Below are 26476 nucleotides of genomic sequence, written 5' to 3' on the forward strand. Positions count from 1 at the left end.
TTATTATTATAATTTTCATTATAATAAAGTATATAATAATGCAATGCTAATCGACATGGCCTTTATCACTGCTTAGAATACTATGAAATATGTTGCGTGCCTTATTCTGTGTAAGAAGCCACATCGTCTCACAGAAGGATTTATTTCAAACACTCGACTGATGTTATGAAGTGAGTTTGGAGTAAAAACATGTTATTAAATGTTGTGTTTTCACATGCTTTCAGGTGGAGCAGCATTTACTAGACAGAGCCGTAGTTCACTGACAAGCTACGCAAACAGCTTTCATAACGTTAAATATCGCATGCGATTTATCGTGCATCCCTAGGATGCACAGTATATTGATACCATATCTGTTATCTGCTGATATTAGAGATTGTTTAATTTATCAGTGTCAGTCAATGTCGGAATTTGACTGCTCATTTTTGCATTTAGCATTTGCATTACCTTCTCCGTAATCTAATGCTTATTTAAAGTTCAGCTTTAAAACTTTTGTAACTTTAGGAAATCTCAAATTGAATATTTGTTTTTAATACTGCACATGATGATATGATGCCTATATTGACTTGTAGCTTTTAAAATGATTAATTGTAGTTTTTTAATATTATAATTTTATTAGTTATACATTTTTATTAGCTGTTATTTATTTTTAAATTATTTAAACAAAATACTATATTATAGATAAATATATCATCATTATCATCCATAATATTTTATTGTTTTATAATTGTTTTATTATGTTTTTAATATGTATATATTTTTGTTATCATTTATTTACGACAAGATACGCATGACAATCGCATTCGATTAATCGTGCAGCCTTAGTTTAAGCAGTGGTGGAAAGAGTACTGAAAAAATGTGCTCAAGTAAAAGTACCATTACATTCCAAAAATGTAGTGTGAGTAGAGTAAAAAGTACTTGTCCAAATAACTACTTGAGTAAGAGTAAAAGAGTAGCTTATTTAAAAGTACTCATGAGTAGTGAGTAGTGAGTACTGAGCTGTGGATTCTACCCCCTTATATTAAACACTGCACACTGCAATTTAAACATTTAGAAAACATTCCACATATTTTTCACATTTTCTTTTATTGTTTGTCAGAAAGAATGATGAATATCTATCATCCAGCAGTTTGAATTTTGACTGCCAACTCTATTATGATGAAAAGTGATGAAAAGATATAAGAGTTATTCTCGGTACACTCATCATCATTTAAATCATAATGTTTGAAAAAATAGATTTAAAATCAGGTTTAAGGCCACTGAGCCAGAGCATGCTATTGTTGCACATAAAATATTAATGTTTAGAACAGTGCAAATACAAACACCATTAGAAACTCATAGTTCAGCATCACACACCATGATATATTGTTTTATAATTGTTTTATTATGTTTTTAATATGTATATATTTTTGTTATCATTTATTTGTAATTTATTTAGACAAAATATTATAGAATTATAATATTGGGTTTATTGGTTATCAGCCATAAAATAATAGATAAATAAAAAATCTGACAGAATTTTAATATTATTTTATGTACAATAAAGTAAAAATCAGTTTTTGAGGTAAATTGGGGTTTGCTGAAAGTATAGGCAGGTGGTGATCTTCTGCTGATTCTGGTAATAAAATGGCAGCCTTTTCCCAATAAGTGGTCTTCTGTCAATCTGTCTTCCTTTTGTCCATAATGCAAAGCAGTTTGTGCTTCTGAGCTGTTTTTAATGGGCCGACAGAGGAAAGAGGCTCCAGGTGGGTGTGTGCTCATGCATTGTTTACTGGCCCATCCGTCCTCTGCTTGTCCATTTAACTCAGTCCATTTCCATATAGCGGTATCACCTAGCAGTCCATGCCAGCTTCACTAGACACTGTGAATGATAAATGGTGTGATGCCTTCACACAGAAACGGGACATTAGAAATTCATTGCAGATTATTCATTCATGTGGAGTGATAAACACTCATCATCATTTAAATCATAATGTTTGAAAAAATAGATTTAAAATCAGGTTTAAGGCCACTGAGCCAGAGCATGCTATTGTTGCACATAAAATATTAATGTTTAGAGAACAATGTAAAGAATACAAAACCATTAGAAACTCATACGAGAGTTCACACTGCATCACACTCCATGAGATGGGTTAAATAGAGAGATTAAAAAGAGCCAATTTCTCTCCAAAACAGTACCACTTTTAGCATTTTGTGATAAAGAAATGAGAATCATAAACATGATAATTTAAACATAAAAGCACATTGTTCTAGAATGGGGCAAATTGTTATGCTGATAATACAATATGTAAGGAAAAAATTGCATTAAATAAGGAAGTATTTCTGGGGAAATACTTCAAAAGAAAAGGGGCTGTGGCGGTCTGGGCGAATAAGCTGCTCAGCAGCATCTACAACTGAATGGAACAAAAAGCGTTGAACTTGAAAAATGTTTTACTAAAAAAAAAATGCAATTTATGATAAAAAACTACTTAATTACAGTAACGCGAGTATTTGTAATTTGTTACTTCACACCCCTGAATTTAAGCATTTAGTGCCTTTTAGCTTTTTCGTATTCAGGAGCTGAATCTAGCAAATGACGCAGGACTAACATGAGAGAAACTCCAGATCAATTACCTCATGCAGGCAACCAATCATTCCCGCCTCATCTGCAATTCCTGCCCGTTTAAAAGGCTCATCCTTTGTGATGAACATAATTATGCATGAGAGACTGGAAGGAGAGGATTTTAATCTACTAGAAAGAAAGAGACAGAAACACTATAGAACATATATTTGTTCTTTAGTGTTCAACTGCTCACATCATATCAGTCATTTCCAGGTTTGCTCATCTATCAGTGGTGTGCAGTGGTGTTCTGAAATGAGGAGGCAAAATCTGTAACTTTACCCACTGGTGTCGCTGTTGTTTCTTTAGAATTTTTTTTTAAATATTTGCTTTTTTTTATTTTTGTGCTACAAATTGTTTTCTTATCCAACTTTTTGAGGAGGCACTTCCTCCCTTGCCTCCTCGGATGAAACTCCCCTTTTATATATACATTATATATATATATATATATATATATATATATATATCCGAAAAATGTTTTACTAAAAAAAAAATGCAATTTATGATAAAAAACTACTTAATTACAGTAACGCGAGTATTTGTAATTTGTTACTTCACACCCCTGAATTTAAGCATTTAGTGCCTTTTAGCTTTTTCGTATTCAGGAGCTGAATCTAGCAAATGACGCAGGACTAACATGAGAGAAACTCCAGATCAATTACCTCATGCAGGCAACCAATCATTCCCGCCTCATCTGCAATTCCTGCCCGTTTAAAAGGCTCATCCTTTGTGATGAACATAATTATGCATGAGAGACTGGGAGGAGAGGATTTTAATCTACTAGAAAGAAAGAGACAGAGGGAGAAAAAAGGAAATCCCTTCAGTGGAAACTAAAATGATGCGTTCCCTCAGCCAAGACAGCCTGTTCGTTTTTCTCTCGCCCTCTTCAGATGTAACGAATGAAAAAATGATGATGAAAGACTCTGGAACAAAGTGTACAATCTTTGCTTTTTTGGGGTTGAATGAAAATTATTCATTTCAGGAGATGCTTTTCAACTGCCACTCAAAACATCTAAGATAAAGTAATATCTAGGGAGCATGCATTGAATCGTACCTTACATTCTTTCAATGCCTGCTTCCATCCACTCCTGTGTTTAAGCAGAGCCAGAGCTGGAGGTGTCAGCCGTAATGAGGGAGCTCTGTCTTTTTGCTGATGCATGCTTGTCACTCATTACCCTTCTGCTTCCAGCTGCTCTGTCTTTGTAATCCAGGCTACTTCACTCGTTGTTTCAAACCTGTATGTTTTTTCTTTCTTTCTGTGGAACACCAAAGGAGGAGTTCACATAGTTTATTGTGACCAGGAGCTGTCAATCTCCAAAAAGGACAAAGAACACCAAAATAGCACCATGAAAGTATCATAAAGCAACTTCATATGACTCATTCATTATAGTTTTTTGAAGCCCTACAGTAGATCGGTGTGAAAAGCACACCAAAATTTAAGGCAATATTCAATAGATACATCTTCAAAGACTTGGAATAGAGCAAAGACTATTTTACAGACTATTTTTATGGTTCTTCTGTAATATTTTTGGACCTTTTTGGAGCTTCACAGCCCTTGAACATGATGAACCTTAGTTCCTTAGTAAAAAATAACTTTGACAGCAGAATTTTCATTTTTGGATGAACAACTATCCCTTTAAATGTGCACAAAGACTTATGTTAAATAAAAGTATCCTTGGGCATCGTCCCCATATGGCATCAGAGTGTATCCTGACATACGGACGTCACCCTTCCCCCATTCCACTATGGCAAGCATCCCAGCAGGATGCACACAAGTCCTGTCTTCCCTTTAAATTAGTCGTGGCATGTGAACACGCAGTGAAGAGGCAGTTACCGCACTGACAGCTGTGTATGTGTGGAACACACGTCAATGCGGCCTGTAAACAATCATTAAATCCGGTTCTCACTGCATGCCGTGCTGTAAACACACGCGCACACACTTTATAGTTGCAGACATTGGATCTTCTCCAGGCCGTAGCTTGTAGTTGAGGCTTTGTTTACCAAGCTTCGTTCTGTTTGTATTATAGAGCTTTATATATCTGTCTGGATTATAAAGCTCCTCATTCTGCACAGTCACGGATCCATTCAGTTTGTCTGTCTGTCTTCTATCTATCTGTCTGTCTGTCTGTATGTCATCTTATCTATCTGTCTGTCATCTTATCTATCTATCTGTCTGTCATCTATCTGTCTGTCTGTCTGTCTGTCTGTCTGTCATCTATCTATCTATCTATCTATCTGTCTGTCTGTCTGTCTATCTGTCTGTCTGTCTGTCTGTCTGTCTGTCATCTATCTATCTATCTATCTATCTGTCTGTCTGTCTGTCTATCTGTCTGTCTGTCTGTCTGTCTGTCTGTCATCTATCTATCTATCTATCTATCTGTCTGTCTGTCTGTCTATCTGTCTGTCTGTCTGTCTGTCTGTCTGTCATCTATCTATCTATCTATCTATCTGTCTGTCTGTCTGTCTATCTGTCTGTCTGTCTGTCTGTCTGTCTGTCATCTATCTGTCTGTCTGTATGTCATCTATCTATCTGTCTGTCATCTATCTATCTATCTATCTATCTGACTGTCTGCCTGTCTGTCTGTCTGTCATATATCTATCTATCATCTGTCTGTCTGTCTGTCTGTCTGTCATCTATCTATCTGTCTGTCTGTCTGTCATCTATCTATCTATCTATCTATCTGACTGTCTGTCTGTCTGTCATCTATCTATCTATCTATCGTCCAGCAGACGAAAATCATAAATCCGATTGAGCTGAAAATAACAGCACCCCGCAAGATTTGAGTTATCATTAATATCCATTGCAGGATTACCTGTCAAAGTGTAATGCTGACGGTTAGGGATGCTCATCATTGAAGTGCCGATTTCAATCAGACTAGCTCATCACATCAGCTGTATCCGTTACCTTACTAGTAGTTTCTCAATATAAAACAGTATAGAATATGAAGAACTATGACACTTTGGTTGAAAAAGAATACTGGAGTTGTGATCGTCCATGCTGACGCTCTTTGAGCCAGTGATCAAACTTCCGTCAGAGGCTGTGCCAGTGAAGAGTTGCACTACCATGCTGTAATGAGATCCCCTGAGTGCTCTCAGCCAATCACAGTCGAGTATAGGCTCTCCTAGCTTGTGTTTATTGGCTGCAGGGGTAATGCCACTGGAACACGCCAATTCATCTCAGAAGATCTGTGACGTTCATATACATTACAGCTTCTTTTTAAAAATCTTCCTGTGCAGACCTAGGGAATAGACTCATGACAAGACTATCTTGTTCCAAATCAGTTGTTTAATGTTTTATTAATTATAATGTCCAGTGGATTTGCATATGTTCATTAGCGATCATCCAGTCAGTAATGATTTCCATAGATTCTTTAAATACAGAGAATAATGATGTGATATCTTTCCCATTGTCGTCATCAGATATGTAGATTGTACGATGGCTCCCCCTACAGGCTGATATGGAAGTGAGTGTGACATTCTGGTAATAAAATGTGACAAATCAATGATGTCAATTCCCTCTCCACTGCATATTTCCAGAGTAGCTTTGTGAGCTCAGTATTGCTAGAATGGATTGTTATGTCTGTTCACTTGCCTGTGTCTGCAGTTGGGTGCCAAACAGGGGCTGAGGAATACCAAAACACTCCATCTATGGCTGCTTGGCCATCCGTGACTCACTCACAGACGCTCACACACAACTCCTCCTGACCTCCGAGTAAGTGAGGTCACAAACCAAGCGTTGCTCATCAAAACACAAACACCGTTACCCTCGTCCCCCTCACACTGGGGTTGTGACATCTGACAGGGTAAAACACAGGATGAAGCCGTTCCAACCACTCACACAGCATCTTTCCTTTCCAAGGAAATGAAATATACTTTTTAATGCACTGAACCATAAGTTCAAGTTTCATGTATTTAGCCATGATCATCAGTAGAATTTTTTTTTTTTAATATTATCGTGAATTGCATACGCTCAATAATATGCGTAATTGTTGTGCATATACTGAATAGGAAAATTGACATTTTTGTTTTGTTTTGCTTAACCTTTAAAAATGTTGATCATCAACCTCAGAAGGTCAAATTTAATAATATTATGAGTCGATTATTTTCTGTTCATTTTATATATAGCATTTTCTATATTCATATTTGCATTTTTACAACTGTTACCAATATTTAAAATAAAATTAAATAAAAAGGTTGCAGGTTTGGCATAAATATTACACGAGTAGTTTATTTTTTCAATTTTATATAGCAGTTTTTTATGTTCTTATTAGCATTTTTACAACCCTGTTACCAAAATTTGAAATAAAATACAATACAATATGAGCCATTTTTTCTGTTCATTTCATATGAGCATTTTCTATATTCATATTTGCATTTTTACAACCCTGTTACCAAAAAATACAATAAAGTAAGGTTTCAGATTATCATAAAATGTAGTTATTCTGTGGGTATAGTATCCTAGCTATCTTAGGACCAGTGTTGGGGGTAACTCATTACAAGTAGGGCTGGGTATCGATTCAGATGTTTCGATTCGATTTCGATTTTCAAGCTCTCAATTCGACATATGTTTGAAAAAGCCAAAAGGTCTATGTGCAGCCCTGTATTTTTAAGCAAGCAAGTGCGGCATTGCCTCAAGGTTCTCCCTGAACATTCATCTTAACTGAGGGAGCCAGTAGCATACAGTTTAATGTTCTTTGAGTTTGGTGCTCAAAGAAAATACAGACCTTAGACGTATTTGTGTTGTTTCTGCAAGCTCTACAGGGCTCCAGACTGCGACTAAAACTATTATATCAATTAATGTTAATATTATTATTATTAATATTAATACAAATATTAAGTGATATTTTTTCTGAGTTCGACACTGGCGACTATATAAATGTACATGTTATGACTCAAAAATTTGCATGTAATGCCTTTTTTCCTGCTTGTTTTGCGATCACATCTTTTGTTATGTTGACTTAATAAACTGAGACGATGCGCATCAAAGTTTTAGTGGAAAAAACAGACTTTCAAACAGTTCTCATCTCTGCCGAACACCAGCACTGATGCCACTCTTGCTGAAAGCAGCTCCAGTTGTGCAGCATGAGAGAGAACAAAAATAGAGACGTGCAAAGTAAAAGTGCAGAAAAGCAGTGTCTATTTTGTGCACAACTTGAACAAACTACAACAGGTAAAGCTGTCAGCTGTGTGGACATTAACAATATCGTTAACAATTCTCGTTTAGAATCGATGCATGGCTTCTTATCAAGCTGTGTTCTGTTGCATGAACTTCATATTAGGCCTATTTGTAGCGCATCTGCCATCCAGTAATAAGTTTTGTGCTCTGTTACCTTTTAATAAACAAAATAGCAGCTTTAAAATTCTGCCAAATTCATAACGAAATTCAAACAATGAATACCGTTTTGGCACTGATCGCTGTAGCGCCTCAGTTCAAGCGGCACATCATATCTTTCTCTTTACTACTATAGTATGAAATTAACATGAATGGACATCAAAAGGTATATTATAAGATACAGTACAACTTACTGAAATGTCTCATGTAATCGCTCATTCAGTGTTTCAAACTGCAGAAAACATTTAAAGCTTGTAAACAATGCCACATAACAATATTTACCTCAGAATAACCATTTGCCGTTCATATGCTCATTCATCTAAAAAATAAATAACTGTAAAGAACAGCATTTTGCTAAATATATGCGCTATATTGCATATTCATATTTTTACTTAACCTGTTGTCTACATGATAAGAAAGAATGCAAGGAACTAAAGGTAAAATTCAACACCTCCTATATAATTGCATGTTACAAATTAAGAAAAACTGGATGTGTGCAAGACATATGACAACATTTAAAGAGTGCATTGAGGAGGAGCCCAAACTACACTCAGTGGCCAAGTGATGCTGACATAATTATGGTAATGATATTGTGGCACAGATTCTGTGTAATAAACAATTCTTTGTGACTGTATGTTCTCAAGTTGGAAAAGACGTTTAGTTCCAACTTTAAGTAAACCTTAGTTCCCAGGACATCTACAAGATGGATTAAAATGCTTATGTTGTAAAAGGAGGGGAGACATAAACACATGACAGTATGACTGATGTTAAGGTGATTTAAAACAAAAAACAAAACAAAAAAAAGATAAGAAATAAAACGTGTATTCTGTGGCTCTTAGAAATAATTTGGTGCCTGTTTTTGTTTTCTATAGGAGCCAATGGCTGCAATGTGTGCTGCAAAGATAATACATTAACATCTAGAGATTTTCTTCAGTAAAAATAGTTTATGGTGTTATTATTATACTTTTTTTGCTGTGTAACTGTATGTGTTTTGTACTGTGTTCTGAATCAATAGAATTCAGGCAACGGATTAGACATTTGTGATGATGTCATAATCTGTCCAGTTTTCAGCAGATTAAGGTCCTCGGTGACTAGCCTCTTTACACTCGTTAGTGTTCCCTCTTTCTGCCTAAACCTTTACTAACCCAATGCCATAAACCTCTGGTCAGGAACTGGCCCTTTGTGCTCTCCGCCTCTTGAAGTCAACGTGAAATTAAAATTCACCCTGTCTTTTTAATTCGTGTTACTGGTGTTATTGTGAACTGTTCTCCTTGTTATTCCAAAGTAAAAATTGATCTATAAAAAGAAATTTATTTTCCTTTAAAACGTTTTTCTTTTTCCGCTGATGTCACAGGCTATGCAGACTATTATGATCATCCTGTGTTATAGCTCAGCACACATATTAATGGCCAGGCGGTGTGTTTCTCCAGCTTCATTAGCTGATGGATATGCGTGATTGGACGGGTGTTTGAGTCGATGCTCACAGCAATCCCAAGTGGTCAGTTGTGAGAGATAAAACAGAAATAGGAGGAGCACAGCAGTCTGTGGATTGAAGGGTCCAGCATTTTTGAGTTCCTGTACTCCCCTCCAGCTGCTCCTTATTTGTGCATGTGCATGATTGTCCCAGGAGAGTCTTTTACCCCATAAGGACATTTTTTTCTCCATTAATCCAACAAAATCACAAACGCAGTCAGTTATGCTGATTGACCGTGAACATTCTAATAATATGCTTATTTAGACATTAATTTTTTTGAATTGTATTTAGGGCTGTCGCGATTCATCGATTTTATTCAACTATTCGATTTTTTTAAATCCTCGACTTCATTTTGCTCGCGTCGACTAACCGGCAAAATACCGTAAGTGGCGCATTTCACGGACGAGAATCCATAAAACACATTATTAGACTGTTTCCCAAGGCTGCATGATATATTAAACCCATTTAAAAATCATAATTAAGCATAATTGTGAATTCACAAAGTACAATACTCAAGTAAATGTATTTAGTTACTGTCCGCCTCTGACACTGACTAAAATTTAAAAAGTGAAAAAGCATAATAGGACCCCTTTAAGTAATTTTAAAGGCTATTGTTCACTTACATCTATTTTTAAGTTTTTTGTTTTCTTTTTTGTCAGAAATACTGCACATTTATATTTTTCTCCTAAATGAATTCTGGTAAATAACATTTCTGGTAAATACTCCTTTAAAAAGTGTTTTTTGATTATAATTTTATTATTAGTAGACTAGAACACATGGATATGTTGTCATTCTTACACTATAATACTGAACTTTGATTTCAGTGATTTGGACTATGAGATGGACACTTGCTTCTTGCACTTTTGCTTTAAAAAAAGGATTTCATAGAAATTTGGATTTCATTTGGTTTAATAAAATATAGTTTAATAAAATATTCTTAAGTAAAATTGTTGATTTTTTTGTGGGAAATTAATCGTTTAGATTAATCGATAAATTAGTCGGTAGATTAATCGAAGTAAAAATAGTCGTTAGTGGCAGCCCTAATTGTATTGCAATTGTGCTAAAATTGTAAAAGGAAATTATTTAAATATTTTCTAGAAAATATTTACTTTTTACTAAAGACAGCATATCGGGCACAAAAAACTGTTCACAAAACTATATGCAGCTTTTTCTTATTTTCTTGATAAAAATAGTGCTGTCAATACATTACAAGGAAATAATCTTGTGATTTCTGGACAGTTTTTTATTATTATTATTATTAATTTTAAACTAAATTTGGTGAGTGTTAATGTTAAATATATATTCTAATTCTATTGATTTTTTTAATGTTTTTGGAAAATAATTTGATCAATATGTATTTTTAAAATATATATATATATATATATATATACAGATATATATACAGAGAGCGAGCAGTTTGCTTTTGTAACTAAGACCCTAGCAGAGTTTGGCAGCTGTCCACTTAGATCAGTTTCAGCAGACACACCAATGATTACTTGCTTAATACTAGTTTGCAGCAGTCATTGGTTTTGCTTTTCCAGGAATGTTTAATTGGCAATTATCCGAGGACTGTTTTGGCTCCAGTGGTAGCCAAGTGCCACTCCACTTTAGTCACAAATTTGGTGAAGTGGGTCATGAGGGGGGTTAGTGCCCCCACAGATGACTGAGCCTCTGTGTGTTTGTTGTGCAAGGCTCTGCCGTTTTTAAAGGCAAAAGCCGAACATGAGCTAATCGTGGACACCACCTGCCGGATTCAGTTTGCAATCCCATTAAAGTTAAATCCTTCCTATACAGTGAAAGAGCGATTGTATTGCACTTAGTTTAGCACGTACACAAAACTTGAGGTCCTGGCACTCGTACAGATGCCTCTGCGGTTCGGATCTCTTGGTGGTGTGAGCCAAGGTCAGCCTTGAGACATTTGCTTTTCAGGAACGTGTACAGGAGATTGATGCCGCTTCATGCCAGCTGCCGTCTGAAGGCACAACAGTAAGTCAGCAACATTTATTCACCGTGATCCACATATAAACAGCAGATAACCATGAGTGGGATTTAGCTCAGATTAGGTAATAAGACAGTATCAAAACAAAATGTAAGCATAACAGCAGCAAGTTTTAAGATTTAAACACAATTGAGGCAGTTGAGAAACTGGCAAATTTGAGAAACAAATTCAAGAATGGCAGAGAACTGAGCTGGGTGGTAACGTGTTAGTAACGTGTTTTTGTTTTTTGTTTTTCATTTGTCTGTGCTATTTTTTTCATAGTTTTCTATTTAAACACATACTAGGTGGACTTGATTGTTATGCTAGCATCTTTTGCAGCGGCTCGCGCATAACATGGCGTTCTAAAAACGTGGCGCTCTAGTTAAAGTTCAGCTTTTAGAAAAGGCCTGCATTTTTTCTCTGCCTGCATCTTTCAAGGCAAAAATGCATTCTGTATCAGTGGCCCCTTAGAGGTGCTAAAAGGTTCTTTGTGGTTAAATTGGGCTTGAAAACTGAAGATAATTATTTGTGTGGTTATTATTAGTACATCACAGGTCAAAAGAACACACAGGGTCAAATGTCAGTGCCAACATGGCGAATGAAGGATGTACGGAGATGCATTTATACAAAACTGCATGCCTACAGAACGCACTTCATTAATGGATGAGATGTTCTTCATCGAATTCAGTACATACTATGAAAGTAGGAGAATTTGCTTTAGTGGCAAAGCAGTTAATAAAATCTAAAATTATTGTAGTATTTATTTATTTATGTATTTAAAAAAATATTGGATGACTAACTTTGTAAGACTAAAAGCATTTTGTGCAACTGGCCCCTGGTTGAATTAAATATTTTTTTTGCTTGTTTTCTCTCTTTCTGCCCCTTGGTTACCTTTTTTTGTCTCTCTGTCTGTTTTTAATTCTGTCCAACCCTGTTTTTTCGAACTGTGAAAAAAAATCTGTGGTAAAAAAAACAGAGAAACAGGACACAGCCCCTTTGCATGGGGCAAGAGCACCGAAACGCCACCTTCAACAGAAAACACACCGGGGGAGAAAGACAGAGAGGGTGAGGGAGGGATGGAGGAGGGGGATGAGTGCAGGGGGAGGGGTTGAGAGGTGCATAGAGAGAAAGTGACGTGGAGAGACAGAGAAAACGAGAGGGTGTTCGAGGGACAGGAGGCTGGGGGAAAGGAGGGAAGCAGACGGCCCAGTGGAGTGCATCGTCACGCTAGGTGAGAGGAGCTCCGGCCGCTGCAACAACAGGCTTTTCCTGCTCAGGGGCAACTGAGTTTATCCTCCGCAGCTTAAGTTAGAGAGCAGACCTCCGGACGCTGCTTTTTGCATGTTATTTGTGGCTAGCCGGGATCAGGATGGAGTGAGAGGTACGTGTGTGTTTGTGTGTGTGTGTTTGCGGGTATCTGAGCAGCACACAGGTTTCTGGCAAAGATGACTGCAGCAGCTGTTGAGGCATGCAACTATCTTTCTCTCTCTCTCTCTCTCTCTCTCTCTCTCTTCCGTAGTCTGATGTCATTCTGACTGATGCGAACTAGCTGGAGGACACTGGGTTGTTTGCTTACTAAGCCAAACTGACTAAATAAAACTTTCGGATGATATCCGAAATCTCTGATGACCTCCAGAGTTTGACTTTACATTTCTTTCCTTAACTTTGCTGATGGAGCACTGTGATCCGTAGGGTAGCTAGCATTGATCTAGGAGCTTGTTTATTATGTTCATCCATTAGGATGGTGACATTGAAGCAGAAACAACTGACGCAAACACATTTAACGTAGATTGGCTTCCCGACAACCATTAAAGAAGTCAAATGGAAGAATAAATGGAAAAATTACATCCTTGTGCTAGATGTTCCTTACTGTTTTATATTTATGTATAGCAATACTCATTTTGTTTGTCCATATCCTGACGTCAGCCTGTTTTTTTCTGCTTTTATTGTGCCCCCGGTGTCTTCTGGTGCGATCCAGGGAATGTTTTGGCTCCTGTGGAGTCCTTGTGAGGTGGATTTTTTTTTATTTTGGGGGAAGATTATGCAACATTAAGCTGCTTGATATCAGATAATGCAGCAATAACCATTCTTTGTGGTTATGAATTCAGAGATATTCATCAGAGCTGGTGGTGTTTTTGCACTCATATGAGTGTCAGCTAAACTATCTTTGGATCTGCTGATGTAATTAGATTCTAAGTTTAGTCACACACTTAGAATATGTGAACATGTGGGGTAGAACCATTCGTATTTTCAACATAAACATATGCTGTCCAGAAGGCCAACAATTCAAGTCAAGTCAAGTCAAGTCACCTTTATTTATATAGCGCTTTTAACAATACAGATTGTGTCAAAGCAACTGAACAGCATTAATTAGGAAAATAGTGTGTCAATAATGCAAAATGACAATAGTAAACACTAATTTTCCAGTTAAAGACAGTTCATCATTGAATTCAGTGATGTCATCAAGCCCAAAATTCACTAAAAATGTTTTTTTTATTGGTCTTATGAAGTATTCTAATTTGTTGAGATAGTGAATTGGTGGGTTTTTGTTAAATGTGAGCCAAAATCATCACAATTAAAATAACCAAAGACTTAAACTACTTCAGTCTGTGTGCATTGAATTTATTTAATACACGAGTTTCACAATTTGAGTTGAATTACTGAAATAAATGAACTTTTCCACAACATTCTAATTTATTGAGATGCACCTGTAGTTGGGATGCCCCATACATCGGTCCCATATCTGTTGATATTAAGAGATTTTTGTTTGTTTGTTTATTGTATCAGTCGATGTCGGATGTTTAATTTTACTTGTTCATTTTCCATATTTTTAAGTAGAGATATAAAAATAAAAAAATGTTCATACTGTACATTATAATGTTGTGATGCATCAAATCACTTGTAACATTTTAAAATAATTGATAGTTGTTTTAGGTTACTGGCCATAACATGAAAATATTCATATTAATATTAATATCGATAACAGTTAACCCTATATGTTAGATTGAAATACGTTAATATATTGGCTTGAATTTACGGCACTTAATGGGATATTAATTTTACACAAAAAATTTTATTCTGTCATTATTTACAGAATGCAATTCCAAACCTGTATAAATGTATTTCCTCTGTGAAACACAAAAGAAAAATTATGTTTTGTTTTGTTTTGACTTTCATTGTATAGACAAAAGTTTAAGTTTAATTTTTCGAAATGTTGCACGGAAGAAATTAAGTCAACAGGTTAGTAATAGATAAAGATGAGTAATCGATGACCGAATTTTAATTTTGGGGTGAACTATCCCTTTAATATCCATGCTGGTTATTCCTATATTTGTGACTACAGATCAAGCTCGGGAAAAAAAAGCTAAAAAAACAGCCCAAAATACGTCTGTACATTAATAACAGCTGTGCATTTGAATAGTCATCCAACCCCGCATGACTCATCAAGAATATTTCAGACCCTAGGGTTACACAGTCATCTTTGCTGCTGTCGCACAGCACACATCTACTAGAAAACAAGGACAAGTCACACAGCATAATGATGGCATGATACTAATGGTCCCGGTTTCTGCCGTCACTGTGCTGTTGGGCCGAACACATCCCGACAGTCATGTGGTCTGAATGATCTCTCTGGGCACTGATGTGTTGGTGAGTTCGACATTGGGGTTTGAGTCTCCCATGTGCAATCTTGCCGTTATTATGGCTGCTTTCCTCAAGGGATTCACAGGGCCATAACAAAGCAAGTCTATTTCTGTCAAACAGCTCCAGCTGTGTCTAGGGGATTGCTGTTGTGTTTGGCCGTGTGATGTGAATGTGGGAATGTGACAGCGATGGTCTCTATCAGATTGGATGTGTTGGTTTCAGGTTGGCTGACATGTGATTCTCGGAAATGGGGCACTGTTATTTCAGATTATGATCGCTGATCCACAGATAAAACCATATCACATATGTCAGCAGCCATTACTTTGTTAAACATCATATGGAAAGCTAGTGGTAATCCTAAAGCGCTGTGGGTGGCATATAATAACTATAAAAATGGACTATGACGTTAAACGACTGAAACAAACCGCTTATCATGAAAAGGTCTCAAAGCTTTATATATTCTGCAGCTGTTATCCAATTTGCATTGTGCAAATATTATTTAAATGAATGCATTTTTGGCACCTTGTGATGGCTGACACCCCAGCTGTCTTGGTACTTTAAATAACTGGCTTAAATATATAAATAACTTTGAAATTTAAGATTAAGATTCAGCTCTGTCCTCTGTCAGCAGATGAGATATCAAACCAGTTCTTTCCTCTTAGCTCCAAATAAATGTTAAATATTTGATTATGATTGCATTTCATGGGGCCAGATGAGTGTTTGGTGCACCCGAATTTGTCCTGTGTTTGAGTTACTGGCTGCAGGACTTGTCTTTAAATTAGTATTCAGGACGTAAGATCTAGTGATTGGCCATGGAATATTGCAAAGCTAGGCTGATGCAGTAAGAAGCAGGGGCATGTACCTTCTCATCCAAATCTGCTGTGTCATTGTGTCGTGTAGAGAGCCTCTGAGGACAGAGCGTAGGGAAAGAGACACCAGGTATGATATATTTTCCATGAATGATGAAGAACTGGAAGAATCTTGATCTTTTGATTTCTTATTGATCGGTTCTGTTTGTTTCGTTTTTTGGTTACAACCATGACCTGATTCTTTATAAAACACCTAAGGTAGAAACTCGCCTGAGGGTTTAAACTAGACACATATAAACAATAAGGAAAGCCTGCCCATTCTTACATAACTTTTCTATTTGAAAAAAATTCTATTTGCCCTATTAATGCATTTTTTTAAATTATCATTTATAAGTATATTCCGTATAACATTTACATTTTTATTAAATTGAATTTATAAACATAATATTTTGTGTTAGGACCAGGAAAAACATTGGCAGGGCAAGTTGAAAACTGAATTTACTAAAAAAAAAAAAAAGTCTGCACTGTTGAGTCCTGCGTTGTATAGTGTTCTCAAACCTTTCAGGATACCTAACTCCTAATGAAGTAAAGAAAGGAAGAAGTCTCTTATGCTTGATGCAAATCAGACTTGATGTAAATACTTAATTAGTGTGTTCAGCATCCAGTCAGAGTGAATTGTGGGTGGTTAGTGAATAGCACTGTAACACAGCTCACAAAAGTAATGCAGCTGTTAAGTGAATTCCCCACAAAGTGTTTCTGCTTTTGGAGTCTCAGTGGTATGATCTATTTTGGCTTTAGTGCTTATTAAATCACCTGTCTGGTCAGCTCTGGTATAGTGATTCACTCTCCATATCCATGCAAAGCATTTCATGATAATCACAAGCTGTAGATGATTGCTGTTGGGAAATAATTTGTTTGGTTTATATAACAATTTTAGCAGCACTGTTATGCATGTCGCCCTTCTATTTTAGTACAAAAATACAAATCTTGATAGTGATCTCTAGAATCTGAACAACAGCACACTGTTTGGATGCTGCAGACTGATTGTTGCCGTCCGCTCCAAGTAAACAGCCCTTAAATATTTTTTTGCTATGTTGCGAAGCCCCATGTTTATAGACAAGTTTATGTCAAGTTCGTTTGTAATTTGTTGCAGTGTGTTCAGTCAATCTGCAGCAAGCTCTGTGATAATTGCCACTTGGCTTCCATTAGCTGAGTCTGCCGGTTCTTCCGAAGAAAAAAAACAGTTCTCAGGAATCCAGGGGAGAAGAATGCAGGGCCAGTGTTGGTTGTAACAACAAGGTGTAGGATGGTGAAGGCCTGTTTGGGTTTGAGGTTTGCGGGACTTGCTAATCACCACCTGGCCATCTTTCAACAGAAGCTAAGCTTAAAACAGAAGCTTACAAGAGAGTGACATTTCACTGGAACTGCATCATTGGCTAAGTCTTTGAAAACAGTAGAATGGCTTGAATGACCTTTGGAAGTGACCCTATTCTTCTCTGTGCTGCAATAATAAAGGACTCATTTCCCTAGACAGAATACAAATCATTGAAAGATACTAAATCACTTTCAGAATAACCAAAAACACCACTACTAGTTTCTAAATTACACACGTCAGCTTTCATTTCTCCTTGGATATGAAAGACAACAAGGCATTTAATCTGTGCCAAATTCTGAAAGATTTCAAAAGTGGGTTTTAAAGCAATGGCCTCTGTGTGACCGATGGAAACACATCACTGTTTAAGAGCACGAAACTGAAAGCTGCTTTATGGAATGAGGTGTGGACAGAGTTGCAGTGTGAGCACTGCAGATGTTTGACTGTAGGGTGTGTGTGTGTGTGTGTGTGTGTGTGTGTGCGTGTGCCAGCTTGTGTGGCGTTACATGTGAAGTTAAAGAAGCAGACTCTAGGCAGCTGGAGGGAAGGGAGGGACGGACAAAAGCAGTTCTGCGGCTTGCTGGTTACGTCAGCTCTGACAGGCCGCATCTTCCCAGCTTATTGTAAGATCCCTGACACGCTATTCCCAAGAAACTCCACAATTACTTGCCACATAAAGAGGTTATAGTTACTGGAGATTAGAAGTTTCCAACACATGCAGGCCTGGGTATTTTGTCAACAAACTAGAAATCTAAAGGCAGCTGTATGTTTTAGTATATTAAATATTTAAATATTGTGTAAAACTAAGCTACCTGGTCTCATGGCAAAAACGTACCTGGGGCACTTTTTCGCAAGACGCGAAATATGTACCATTAAGTACATATCACTGCAGTTTCCAAAAGAAATGAACACTAGAGGCAGTAAAACTCCGACACCTTTTATTCATTTCACACAAATTTACAGTTTCGATTAATAAAGCGTAATTTTCGCACAATTACTTGAAGAATATTATGTTATGACTTCAAAACAATTTTAATATGCTGGGATATTTGAAAACTGATGCTTTTTAATGTTAGCATCGCACATGTCCAGCTTCATATCTATTGGTTTTCATAGACGGTAGGTTTGTTCGGTAGCTCACGGAGTACGGAGACGTACTTGAGAAATAAGGAGCTCCAGTTCGAATCCCATGTAACTACGGTTCGACAAAACAGCTGAAATCTGCATATAAGGAAGTTCAAATGACACGGTTGCATCAACAAATGCGTTTTTATATCAGTTTTGCATTTGTTAACACTATCGGGTAGGTTTAGGGTTGGGTTTGGTGTAGGGCATATTTCCAACACGACAGAGCATTAACTTTTAGCGACTGTCCGCGGATATTTGAATTCTGAACCACCGCAATACGTACCTGAAGCAATGTAATAAAAACACAGCAATACGTACCTATATCAACGTAATAAAAATGTCCCAGGGTTCACGTATTGAACCCGTGTTTTAGCGCCACTCAGTGGACATTTCTCTTTGAAACTCCAGCGAAACGTGCAGTAAGGTACGTAAAAACGGTGTTGCAGAAAAGTACCCAGAGGTACGTATTTTTATGAGACCAGGTTGAACTATGTACTTATTATAGAGAAAATGATGCTTCCAGAATAAAATTTTTGGCTTTGAAATTATTAGCCTATTTGTTATAAGCTAAAACAAGTTTGTAAAATTCTATGGTGTGGCAATGGAGAGGAAAAAAATATTTATTGAGTAATGGCTGCTGTAAAATCAGCTTTGCCATCACAGGAATAAATAACATTTTTAAAAATATTATTTTAATTTGTGTTAATATTATGTTTTTACTGTATTTTTAATAAAATAAATGCAGCCTAAATAAACCTTTGGATTTTTATATAAACACACACATATAGTACACTATCATTCAAAAGATTTTTCATACATCTCTCATGCTGTGATTTGTATTTCTTGCTGTTAAATTACATTTTGTCATTGTTTTTCTCTCAAGTTTTCTGCAGACCCTCCAGCCCAACAATTATAGAAAAGCATTATTTAATAAGATGTCACTCTTCAAATATTGTGCTCACGCTATGTTTATACTGCCTTTCTTTCCGTTGCTTCTTTCTTTAGCTGTGAGTCATGACAAATCATAGTATTAATACCTTAAGGACACAGCATATAATTATTGTGTTCCCATTCATTGACTTCTCATTAATTTGAAATGCATAGTTCTTTTCTTCCACCTTGTACAAGCCTGATGAGAAATCATCCGATTATCTTCAGAAGGGTGTTACGCCCAGTTGTGTAAATAGATTCCCTTGGCCTCTTTGTGGTAACATGCTGTCAACATGAGAGGAATGTTTGGGAGAAAAAGCGTAGCCTTGCTTCAGTCAAGCTTGTAAAGACAGTTAAACGTTTCTAGGATGGACGTGATTTGACCCTGAGGCCTAAGAAATCTGTACGCATCCGCTTTCACAGTGATCTCACCAGGTTATATTTGTTTTGAACAGAAGAGGCCAAAGTTCAATCTGCAGTCAACTCTCTAAAAGATGTGCATTTAATTACTCTCAAATTCTTTGACAACTAAAAACTATCCAGACTATAATTTTCTGAAAAATTACATACTGCCTCCATCACTGAACCTTAAAAATGAGTATACTAGCATGATGCACGTAGCACAGTGTCTACCAGAAAATAATCTGTTCGACTTCACAATGAAGTGAAATGATTAACCATTTAGAATCGTATCTGAAGTTTAAATTATTGGGAGAGAGATTCTGGGCCAATGAGATTACACAGTGGGCGGGGCTATCCAGTTAAACCGTGCAGAAATACTCGATTATACCCAAGCAATCGTCAAAATGGTTAGGACAAAAACTGTGATTGAAAGATGGAATAGATAGCTTTTATAGCTTATTGTGTTAACAATTTGAGCCTGGTTAGCATGCACAAAGTGTTAACATGCCTGTTTTTGTTTGTTTGCTATTAGCCTAACGAGATTTGACAGGCCACACAACACAACAAGTATTCCGCTATAAAACTCCAAATTATTGCTAATAAATGCAAAGAGGCATTACTAATACGTAGGCCCACTCAGATTATGTGGCCACAGATTAATTTATTGACTATTTCGGGTAATTTGATTATGCTTTTCAGCTGAGCATGTAGTACTCTCGGTTCTGTTAAACACATTTTAACCTGTTTAAATCCACTCCGCAGAGCTACACAAATTTGTTCAGTGCAGAAGGTCCACAAATTCAGTGCTTTTTAACTTTGCTAACTTGGCTAATGTTGAATTTAGAGTAAAGTTGAGGCATGCAAAATACACAGGAAATCTAATGTATGTCATATTTACAGACCATAGGGTTTTTATTGATGATACATGGTTTTATTGATGTTTATAGAGGATTTGAAGCTGGTTCTAGATCAGTGTAAGCAGTGAGCAGCAGTGTTGTGTTGCGTATCTGTATTGGTATGCATGAACGGCCCTACATGTCTGCTGAATGCCCCTTGTAAAGGTTACTCTCGACAGCTCCCAGATGTGCTACACTATTTGTGCAATTGCAAATTTTGCCTGAGACCACCTCAGCAGGTAACTCAAGTAAACTAGTTTGGAATCTATAGCGAAATGTGCGTTTTATAGGAGTTTGTTAACCATTTTCATTGCATGTTGCTGTGCTTGAATTTTACAGGGATTGGTTTATGTCAAGCTATTATCTTTTATAAGAAGGTACTCAACTGGCACAGAAAATCAACCATTTTGCCAGGGGTTCCCAAAACATATAGGTCAGTGTTCTCATCTACTGCAATTTTTATTTATTTTTTTATTGTGTCATAAAGTCCCAATCTGTTCATTCCACCAGTTTTAATATTTTCACTGGAGATATCAAATCATGTATTCTGATGTTTGTTAGCCACCATAAATATTTATTCACAGTGTAATGTTTTCATTGCATGTTGCTGTGCTTGAATTTTACAGGGATCGGTTTATGTCAAGCTATTATCTTTTATAAGAACGTACTCAACTGGCACAGAAAATCAACCATTTTGCCAGGGGTTCCCAAAACATATAGGTCAGTGTTCTCATCTACTGCAATTTTTATTTATTTTTTTATTGTGTCATAAAGTCCCAATCTGTTCATTCCACCAGTTTTAATATTTTCACTGGAGATATCAAATCATGTATTCTGATGTTTGTTAGCCACCATAAATATTTATTCACAGTGTAATGTGATCATTCTAATCATTCCTTGACGTTATGCTGATGTTTCACAGCGATTTTATCCGTAACATTTTCATTCTTTCATGCGATTATAGTTGAAGGGCTGCATGTAATGCCATTTCATTGGTATTCATGAACTAAATGGCTGACACAAATTGTTGTTTTGTTGTGCCCTGCCCTTGAAATTGCAAATGAATTCATCAGCAGGAGAAAGAGAATTAGACCTTCTGGTCATCTTTGTTCTGGGATCTGTTTCTGATTGGAAATTGTTTTGATGGATATGTAGATATGGCTGTTTGAGTATGAGATGATGATAAAACATTTGGTGTAGAAACTTTCCACCATTCAAAACATTTCAATATGGCTCTTACAAACATTAATTATGGCAATCATAGTATTTTGGTTGAAACTATGGTTACCATGATAAAACTTTGCAAGAATGACGTGGAGGAACACTTCTGAATCATTGTGATGAAAAAAGGGAAGTTCCACATGTCAGGGCTGTGATCCTTTATAAAACACAATTTTTAAGAGATGAAATGGCATCAAAGTTTCTCTGAACGCTCAAATTGAAAACACTCCAGCCCTTCTCACATTTCATACCACATTCTTACATACTGAGAGAAAATGACTTTGACATGCGCCTTGAAGTTCTCACAAAGGTCCTTGTGTGAAACGTCCCACATGTGAGTGAAATCGATCATTTGATCTGCCGCACGTTATGAGCCCTGGGATTGTTCTAGAATGGATGGCCGTATAAATTTCTCCCTCACTGACGCAGGACATTATTGTAAAGAAATATTCAGTGTCATCTCCTTTGTATGAACACAGAGTGATGAAAACGATTCACTCTCTTTTTGTATTAGAAGTCATTACAGGATTTAACAAAAGCTCAAGTCAAATGGCCCACCTGTAGAAGATTTATTCATAACTCACTGTCTGTTTTAGACATTGTTTTTATTTTGGCAAGTAAAAAATTTTCTTTTTCCTCCATAGTTCTTCATAAATATGTTTAGTAAAGCTAGACTCATACTATTATATTTTTTGTATTTACTTTGAATTTAATTTTTTTAGTAAAATTTTTTTGTTTGTTTTAGTAAGTTTGTTGTTGTTTATTGTCATTTTTATAATTTTTTTAATGTCTATATTTGTTACTTTTTACTTTATTTACATTTAGTACCTCAAATTATATACAGGTGCATCTCAATAAATTAGAATGTCGTGGAAAAGTTCATTTATTTCAGTAATTCAACTCAAATTGTGAAACTCGTGTATTAAATAAATTCAATGCACACAGACTGAAGTAGTTTAAGTCTTTGATTCTTTTAATTGTGATGATTTTGGCTCACATTTAACAAAAACCCACCAATTCACTATCTCAACAAATTAGAATACTTCATAAGACCAATAAAAAAAACATTTTTAGTGAATTGTTGGCCTTCTGGAAAGTATGTTCATTTACTGTACATGTACTCAATACTTGGTAGGGGCTCCTTTTGCTTTAATTGCTGCCTCAATTCGGCGTGGCATGGAGGTGATCAGTTTGTGGCACTGCTGAGGTGGTATGGAAGCCCAGGTTTCTTTGACAGTGGCCTTCAGCTCATCTGCATTTTTTTGGTCTCTTGTTTCTCATTTTCCTCTTGACAACACCCTATAGATTCTGTATGGGGTTCAGGTCTGGTGAGTTTGCTGGCCAGTCAAGCACACCAACACCATGGTCATTTAACCAACTTTTGGTGCTTTTGACAGTAGTAATGAAAAGTTTTTGTTTATGATTTTAGTTAATAACCCTAGCTAGATTGCATTTGCAAATACAAGCATTCGATAAGTTGGATTATGATAAGAAAATATGATTATTTGTCACAGGATCTCCAGCATGGTTTCACGTTCACTCTACTTTAAGGACTTTAAATCACGCACAATTCAGAGAAAGCAATCAACTGTGCAATCACCACTCCCTTCCTTTAAACCTCAACACACACACATACACACACTCAGCACTTCCCCATAACCACTGCCTGCGCCCTCCTCAGCAGAGCAGGAAGACACACGGTAGGACGGGCGGCAGAGACATTACCTGGTGCCAGTGCTAATGCTATGACTGGAGCAGACGGCAGCACTGGGAGGTGCTGGTTGCTTCTTAATGTGTGCGTGTAGCCTATGGCAATGGAATTTATAGGAAACAAATAGAAGCTGTGCCCACATTTTTGGTGACCTCCAGTAAAGGAAATACAAGCGAAGGACAGGAGATTTGTGTTGTGTTTTGACAGCTGGCATCACAAGTGTTTGCCTTCAGACGGTAGGTTAAGCACCTTTACTTTTGTTAGATTTGAGGTTGTTTGGAAGGTGTGATTTGTGTCTGCTGTTCTTTCAGCTAATTTTGCATTTAGCAATGGTATATCACGAGCACATTTAGCAAACTGCAAATAGCCCTTGCTTATTTTTCGCAGCATATTTACAGGTGTGGAACAGAGAGTTCACAGTGTGTGAAAGGGTGATATTTTGTTAATAAAACGACCTTGAAGCTTGAATAGAGAGAGAATGAGATCTGTATGTGTCAGTTGCCTCTTGTACCGCCAACATGTCTCTCACTGTGATGAGATGGGACTCGTCTAGTCACTACCCATCAATCAAGGTGCCTAAAGAGACAAACATACACAGATACACAGAACCTTTGCTGTCCTTGCTTTAAGAATGGAGGATATCATTTATTGGATTTTTGATCTGACAAATGTACTATACTATCAAGGCTAATATTACCTTAATAAAATAGACATTTTTGTGTTTTATGAGGGCAAAATTAGTAATTAATAGACTCAACTCAACATTAAAAAGCCATTGTTAGCATTAAATAGGCCTAAACTATGAATTATGTATATAATGTATTCAAAAGTTTGGGGACTCAATTAGATTTAAAGAGGTCATATGATGTGATTTCAATTTGTCCTTTCTCTTTGGAGTGTTATAAAGACTTTTACATTTTTTAAAAGATTTCTATTTTAAACTATAGCTTTTCTTTTGAATTTCATTCAGCAAAGAATCCTGAAAAATCTTTTTACAGTTGTCACTACAACTGTTCAGTACAACTGTTTTTAATATTGATAATAGTTAGAAATTTTTCTTGAGTAGCAAATCAGCATATTAGAATGATTTCTGAAGGATCGTGTGACATTGAAAAACAGTAAGAATCAATATTTGCATGTGGGAATCAATGCTTTTGTTGCAGCATCAATACTGATATTTGAACTTTGATGATTTGTCCCTTCTTGTGCAGCCCGGCTGTGTCTGTTCCTTAGTTTTCACTGTCTGCTTCCTTTATCGACTCAAAAGATGGCAGTCTGAGGGTCATGTATCAGGCTGGCGCAGACCATCCACTGTTAGATGCCTGTCATCCTGGGGCAGTCTGGAGAGCCGAGTTTGAGCCTTTGACAGCTGCTAGGTAGATCTCCAGCTCTAGATGGCGCTACTCTGTCCCTGCTGCCAGGACGGAGCAGACAGGGAGGATAACAAGGCACGTCCTCCAAACTCTGTTTATTTAGACTCAACCTCAGCGGTCATTTTGGACGAGAGGGCCTGATAATGTCTGAGCATTTTGAAACTGCCCGGCTTGTTTGTTTGTCTGTGTCGTTATTCACACATGCCTCAAGATACATTGCAAGGACAACAATTAGAAAGATAAAAGGCTCTCATTTCCTCTTGCTTTCTAAACAAGTAACAAAATGTAGTTATCCATAAATGGCTTTTAGCTACAGCAGTGAAATTGCTTGTTCTACTTTATCAAGAATTTCCCCAATTAGGTTTCCAACACATATAGTACAGTACTTTAGAGATTTTGGAAAACTACAGTACTGCACCCAACAAATCTTAAGAACTTAGCCTCTATAGGAAAGACTTCATGATCAATCTAAATTCAAAGCCTCGTCCTCTAAAGCTCCTGTAATAGGCCCAAACTAAGCTAAGCAATACTGGTTTTGCATGTAGCAAAACATTATTTGTTTGTCATTACTCAATTTGTAAGTGTGATTTAAATTTGCAACCATTTAAACCAGTAACTTGTGAGTCTTTTTTGGTTCATTTATTAAAAGAATTGTCTGATAAGAGACTTTTATTCATGAATTAAGCTAATGCACTGGTGCAAATGTGTTTTAACATGTAGCAAAGAAAATGCATTAGTTGTTTTTCTAATGTCTTTGTATTATTTCACAGGTTTGGGTGAAGGGAACAACTCTGTTGAATGCTTGATTCTGATTGGCTGATTGTTAAGGTTATTTTATTACAGAGTGCAACAGACAGGTTCTGAAAAAGTAAAAATCCCATTTTTATCAAATTTTATCATAGGCGAATTGGTTTTTAACAATAACATGTAAACCATTAAAACAGACCTACTGTGAACTACGAGGTTGTATATCGATGTTATATGCTTTAATTTAAGCCTTCAGCCCGCATTATTTCAGCTTAAATTTTAAATAATCACGTAGGGCTAGGTATCGATTCAGATGTCCCGATTCGATTCGATTTCGATTCGCAAGCTCTCGATTCGATTCGATTCTCGATTTTTTTTTATTACATTCAGTGAATATAGTTTTAATACAAATGCTATTGATATTTCTAAAAAATGAACAGTAAACATCAGTTTACAAATGGTGAATTAATAAAAAGAAATTAAGAACCACATGCCTGTATTTTAAACCCATTCTTTTTTTTGTATAGGGTCCTTTTTTAAACAATAATAGGGCCCTATAAAATGTTCTTAATTTTTCTGGAAATCAGATGAAGGCAAACAAAGTGCTGCACAACAGAGGTTTACTGTTAAAATTAAAAAGAAAACAGATGTGATTATTCCTTTAAAAATAAAGATTTATTAATATTTATTAGCAGTAGTAGCATTGACTCTTAAGACTGCTAAATAGTCATATATTCTGACAGTTTCTTAACGTTAAACTAAACTTTTATTTTGACGGGTTGCCGTGAAGAACTTGCAGCTGCTGTGTATGTGATATGACGGTAGTTTTCTCAAATGAAACGGTAAAATGCTAATGAAGTGACTC

The 26476-nt window shown here is 36.4% G+C and overlaps 1 protein-coding gene across 5 annotated transcripts in view; it reads left to right on the plus strand.

Moving 5' to 3' along the window:
- Positions 1-26476, plus strand: part of LOC107749434 (IQ motif and SEC7 domain-containing protein 1-like) — a 218257-nt gene that overhangs the window by 157058 nt on the left and 34723 nt on the right. The window contains exon 1 of one of the 5 annotated variants that reach the window (XM_016564592.1): positions 11153-11388. The exons of the other annotated variants lie outside the window; for them this stretch is intronic. Coding sequence (XP_016420078.1) covers positions 11351-11388 — 38 coding nt within the window. The 5' untranslated portion in view covers positions 11153-11350. Of the gene's footprint in view, positions 1-11152; positions 11389-26476 lie in introns of those variants that run through there. 5 annotated transcript variants of the gene reach the window in all.

This window comes from Sinocyclocheilus rhinocerous, unplaced genomic scaffold (assembly GCF_001515625.1).
Source record: "Sinocyclocheilus rhinocerous isolate Xijiao unplaced genomic scaffold, SAMN03320098_v1.1 scaffold889, whole genome shotgun sequence".
NCBI classification, from domain to species: domain Eukaryota; kingdom Metazoa; phylum Chordata; class Actinopteri; order Cypriniformes; family Cyprinidae; genus Sinocyclocheilus; species Sinocyclocheilus rhinocerous.